This window comes from Neomonachus schauinslandi, chromosome 6 (genome assembly GCF_002201575.2).
Source record: "Neomonachus schauinslandi chromosome 6, ASM220157v2, whole genome shotgun sequence".
In the NCBI taxonomy this organism is placed as follows: Eukaryota; Metazoa; Chordata; class Mammalia; order Carnivora; family Phocidae; genus Neomonachus; species Neomonachus schauinslandi.
In genome coordinates this window covers 139,447,835-139,453,834 of record NC_058408.1, presented here as the reverse complement: position 1 = coordinate 139,453,834, position 6,000 = coordinate 139,447,835, and the positions used below count along the sequence as shown (strand labels likewise).

The following is a 6,000-nucleotide window of genomic DNA, read 5'->3' as shown; positions in this document are numbered from 1 at the left end:
AAATATTGTGAAGATGTCAATGCTACCTAGAGCAATCTACACATTCAATGCAATCCCCATCAAAATACCATTTACTTTTTTTCAAAGAAATAGAACAAATAATCCTAAATTTGTATGGAACCAGAAAAGACCCCGAATAGCCAGAGGAATGTTGAAAAAGAGAAGCTAAGCTGGTGGCATCACAATTCCGGACTTCCAGCTCTATTACAAAGCTGTCATCATCAAGACAGTATGGTACTGGCACAAAAACAGACACATAGATCAATGGAACCGAATAGAGAGCCCAGAAATGGACCCTCAACTCTATGGTCAACTAATCTTCGACAAAGCAGGAAAGAATGTCCAATGGAAAAAAGACAGTCTCTTCAACAAATGGTGTTGGGAAAATTGGACAGCCACATGTAGAAGAATGAAACTGGACCATTTCCTTACACCACACACAAAAATAGACTCAAAATGGTTGAAAGACCTAAATGTGACACAGGAGTCCATCAAAATCTTAAGGAGAACACAGGCAGCTACCTCTTCGACCTCAGCCACGGCAACTTCTTCCTAGACACATCGCCAAAGGCAAGGGAAGCAAGGGCAAAAATGAACTATTGGGACTTCATCAAGATAAAAAGCTTTTGCAAAGCAAAAGAAACAGTCAACAAAACCAAAAGACAACCGACAGAATGGGAGAAGATATTGGCAAATGGTCCAAAATCTATAAAGAACTTATCAAACTCAACACCCAAAGAACAAAGAATCCAATCAAGAAATGGGCAGAAGACAGGAACAGACATTTTTCCAAAGAAGACATCCAAATGGCCAACAGACACATGAAAAAGTGCTCAACATCGTTTGGCATCAGGGAAATCCAAATCAAAACCTCAATGAGATACCACCTCACACCAGTCAGAATGGCTAAAATTAACAAGTCAGGAAACGACAGATGTTGGCGGGGATGCGGAGAAAGGGGAACCCTCCTACACTGTTGGTGGGAATGCAAGTTGGTGCAGCCACTCTGGAAAACAGTATGCAGGTTCCTCAAAAAGTTGAAAATAGAGCTACCCTACAATCCAGCAATTACACTACTGGGTATTTACCCCAAAGATACAAATGTAGGGATCTGAAGGGGTACGTGCACCCCAATGTTTATAGCAGCAATGTCCACAATAGCCAAAGTGTGGAAAGAGCCAAGATGTCCATCGACAGATGAATGGATAAAGAAGATGTGGTATATATATACAATGGAATAGTATGCAGCCATCAAAAGGAATGAGATCTTGCCATTTGCAACGACGTGGATGGAACTGGAAGGTATTATGCTGAGCGAAATAAGTCAATCAGAGAAAGACATGTATCATATGACCTCATTGATATGAGGAATTCTTAATCTCAAGAAACAAACTGAGGGTTGCTGGAGTGGCGGGTGGGGTGGGAGGGATGGGGTGGCTGGGTGATAGACACTGGGGAGGGTATGTGCTATGGTGAGCGCTGTGAATTGTGCAAGACTGTTGAATCACAGATCTGTACCTCTGAAACAAATAATGCAATATATGTTAAGGAAAAAAAAAAAAAAGAAGATAGCAGCAGGGGAAAAATGAAGGGGGGAAATCAGAGGGGGAGACGAACCATGAGAGACGATGGACTCTGAAAAACAAACTGAGGGTTCTAGAGGGAAGGGGGGTGGGAGGATGGGTTAGCCTGGTGATGGGTATTAAAGAGGGCATGTTCTGCATGGAGCATGGGGTGTTATACACAAACAATGAATCATGGAACACTACATCAAAAACTAATGATGTAATGTATGGTGATTAACATAACAATAAAATTTTTTTTTAAAAAAAAAGCCGACAAAGGGAATGTGCTAGAATGGGTATACTTTGTAAGGCCAAAAGAACTATACCAGTAGATTATGTCCCATGGGACACATCATTCACCAAGGCCACTAGAGAAGGAATATGCTGATGAGAGGGGCATCAGCTTCACTAAGAGGTTCAGTGGTGGCATTCTTCTGCAGACCAGAGCTGACAAGAGGAGAGGCAGTTATAGGGGAAGACATTAAGTAAGGGACCCCTAAGTAAAAGATGCCAGGTGTAAGGGCTTAACTGACAAAATCCAGGGCCCACAATTACCATAATGAACAATAAGATTGTTGGAGCTGACAAGGGTATTTGCCCACAAAGAGCTGTGGAGATGATTAATCATGCATGGCATCCTCAGGGGTCAAATAGGTGGGCAGTCAACAATGGTACTATTTAACATTTAGTTTTATTTTAAGTAAGAATGTGGAAACAACACACTGAGAATTTTTGTCCCAATAGAAAAATCATAACCCTCTGTCCAGTTCCCAGATGAGCTAATTTACAGATCCAGAACCCCATTGACTGAACAGGTGGCTGGATCCACAGAAGAAAGGACATCTTGAAACATCTTGAAAAGTATGTAAAATGATCTTCAAGGGGACCTTTGTATGATCCCTGTCCATATTTGTGTATATTTGGGGCTATATATATATATATACATACACACACACACACATACAGGCATATCCATGGTTATATATACAAGAGGATAAGTAGATATTTCAATTAATATTAGACACTGGATGAGAGATGATACAGATACTCAAGGACTAAAATGTCATAATGGCCCCTTGTTAGATTTGGGTGTCTTCAGGAGTCATGTAACAAATTTTTGCTAAATTCTGCCTCACTGTGGACCAACTGTGTCTATAGATCCAAGCAGTGATAATTTCCCCAGTTCTTAAGTATATAATTAGAATTTATGTACAAGTGGTTAGAGTAACCTCTACATTGTGTCCCTGGCCTGTGGGGTAAGATTTTTCACAGTGGGAAAGACCAAGTGACAACCTCTAAAACTACCCTCCATCGGGTTAAGATGGTAAATTAAAAGCACTGTCATCCCAGTGGGATAGTGAAAATACATACCACCACTAAAATTCTATAAGGTGCAAGGACAGTGGTCCCTACTATATCTCCATTTAATTTACCAGGCTTAACTTTTCAGATTCACACAGACTTACTTTTCCATTTTACATACCAGACAAAAACATTTATTTTTAAAATAATTCCCTTCCAATTTTCTAATCATTTACTATGTTATACTACAGACTCTCACAACAACAAAATCCTTTAATTCTATAAATGAAAGGACTGAAATTTTCACCTACTATGAGCTACTTATGATATATAGAAAGCTAAGATCAGAGCCAGGCTATGCCTATAAGTGATCTTCCTTATACTTGCCCAATCATGTTTACCCCAGAACTATGCCCAATATAGAAGTAAAAACTTCCAGAGTTTGTGAATCAGCCTCCATGGAATCATGGCTAAACTGAAAAGCTGACACATTCACCTCTGCTACATCAGTGTCTCAGTTAGAAACAGCAATAGCAGTAATAGGGGCTTGATTGAAGGATGTCCATAAATGCTGACCTGTCTAAAACTCTCTTTGAAAATTTAGCAGTGGCTTTATTAAAAAAAAAAAACAACTTTTAAAATATTCTAACCATGTTTTTTCTAACAATGAGATAATTTTTAAACTAATTTACATTTCACTACTGAAAGAAATTTAAATGACAAAAAAACACATCAAATATATTTTATCTCACACAACAGGTAGAATATTTTATTTCACTTTGTCCATGATGACAACATAATAAATAGGATCATCTCTAAGACATGGGACACATTAACACTAGCTTTCTTTTACTTAATAAAAAAAGCTACTGAACTTTAATATGCACACAAATTCAAAAGCTTAAAATAAAACCCTAAACATTTAATAATTTACATATATATTCAACTTTGTGAATTTTTATGCAGAGTTGAACTTTTCAGTATATTTCCATCCACACCTTCTGCATCAAGAAAAACAGTGTTATTTTGATGCTTTAATAATTCTTGTTAGATTGTAACTTCTAATACGTTCCAAAAACATACTGGAACCTAATATGTAGCCCTAAAATCTCTTTATACTCAGAAATACAAAGTCATAAAACATTAAATATATTTAAGATGTTTCCTCATTTCATTTTTAAGGAACAAATTTAAAGTATGCACACATGTTAGTGATAAATTGTTTGTAGCATTAAATTCTGGAAATCACAACTTTTAAAGGGACATAGACAAACATGACTGTTTTCAGAGCAAAGTGACCAACATGACAAAGGTTTCAACAACAGAAGAGGATAAAGAGACAGGGAATATGTAAATTGGAAAAAAGAATTTAGAAAACTGAAGGGCTATAAATAGAGATGAGAGATGAGACTTGCTCTGGGTTGGACCATATGGATGAATGAGAAGTGGTGTTATGGGGAGACAGATTTCATCTCAATTACAAAGAACAATTAGTTATCTGAAGATAGAAAATGCTATCTCAGGAGATGGCGCGATTTCGTCATTAAAGGCATTCGGGCATAAGCTAGATGAGGGGTTGGGCAAATTATGTCCACAGGCAGGACTCAGCCCACCAGCTGTTTTTGTAATAAAGGTTTATTGGAACAGAACCACACCCATATGTTTCCTTATTGGCTCTTTCTGCTCTACCGTTATGGCAGCTGGTTTGTGTCCATGCAACAGAGATGGTATAGCCCACAAATCCTGAAATAGTTCCTATATGGCCCTTTACAGAAAATGTGTGCTGACCCCTGTGGGGAAGGTAATAGGAATTCAAGTATTGTATGGGTGTCTGGACAAGATAACATTTAAGAAAGTGCTTGGCATATCATCTATGTCAAGGATTGGGCTGTACAGATTTCTTCACTTAGTATAAAGTAACCCAGCCAACTTGGTGAGTGGAGGTCAAAATTGATACTGTAAAGCTGTGTGCCATGATATAGGGCTATATCTGCCAAAAGGAGGATACACATTTGTCTAATTTGCATGAAGGCACCCAGTGGACCAGGACAACCTGTACATACAATAATCATATTAACAAAAATAACATCCCTTCCTACCCAGGTGATCTAAGACGCCATAACACAGATATCCTATCACTGACTCACTTCTTCTCCCAATCCAGTGTTTCTTTATTTACATCCCATGGAAATAATAATAGATGTTCCCTGAAAAGAGTTTTCATGTTTTGAGAAATGTTACAAACTCTACCCTCTCTTTTAGAAAGATTCATCACAAATTAGCACATTAAAACTCTAAGGGGGAAAAAAAAACCTCTCTGTAACATCAGTAGTAGAAGTAATATCAGTTATAAGCAAACTAAAAGATCCCTATTTTCCTAACTTGTTTAATTATGGAAACTTTTTTATTAACTTACTGTTAATACCTCAGATAACTAATGTTCTAGGGAATGATGTTCTATTCAAAGTCATATTTAGTATTTCCAGATTAGAAGCTCCCTGAGGACAATAAATACATTCCCTACAGATTTTTAGTACATTGTGCTAAATGTGATAATTTCCTAAAAAATAATTGAACTGATTTAACTCTAGAAGATATACCTAATCCATATAGTGAATATACTGCTAATTTCATTAACTAAAGCAGGCCTTAATTACTCATGTAACAGGAACACAAAGTTATCATCTTCTTTCCACTGACTCCATTAGCAATTAAATAGTACAATACCAAAATAATCTTGACAAGTACATTTCAAGTATGTTTCCTCTGCTCTGTGGTATATATTTAAGCATATAAAACAATTCAAGACACATCATTGATATTTTAAGGTTAGAGATCTGATAAATTACCTAACAGGTTGATAGAACATTATCAGAATATAGGTTTAATAAATTCAAAGTCAGTAAAAGCAAATTACCTGAAGAAGGTGACAAAAAACTGCACAAGATCCATGATTGTATTGTGTTGTGAGAATGCAATCTGAAAAATTAAAATAAAGGAAAGTTTGAAACTTAATATATGTTCTTTTCCAATATTTGTGGTGATGTTTCATGGCATTTGTAAATACAATATTTTTATATCATCAAAAGATTTGGATCACTATATTATAAATAATATGTGCTGAAATCAAAAC

General features: G+C 36.7%; 1 protein-coding gene across 1 annotated transcript in view; it reads right to left on the bottom strand.

Annotated features, from left to right (window-relative positions):
• The window catches only part of ATRNL1 (attractin like 1), an 814,868-nt gene that overhangs the window by 436,989 nt on the left and 371,879 nt on the right, over positions 1-6,000 (bottom strand). The window contains exon 25 of the mRNA XM_021699729.1: positions 5,785-5,846. Within this exon, the coding sequence (XP_021555404.1) occupies positions 5,785-5,846 (62 nt within the window). The remainder of the gene's footprint in view (positions 1-5,784; positions 5,847-6,000) is intronic.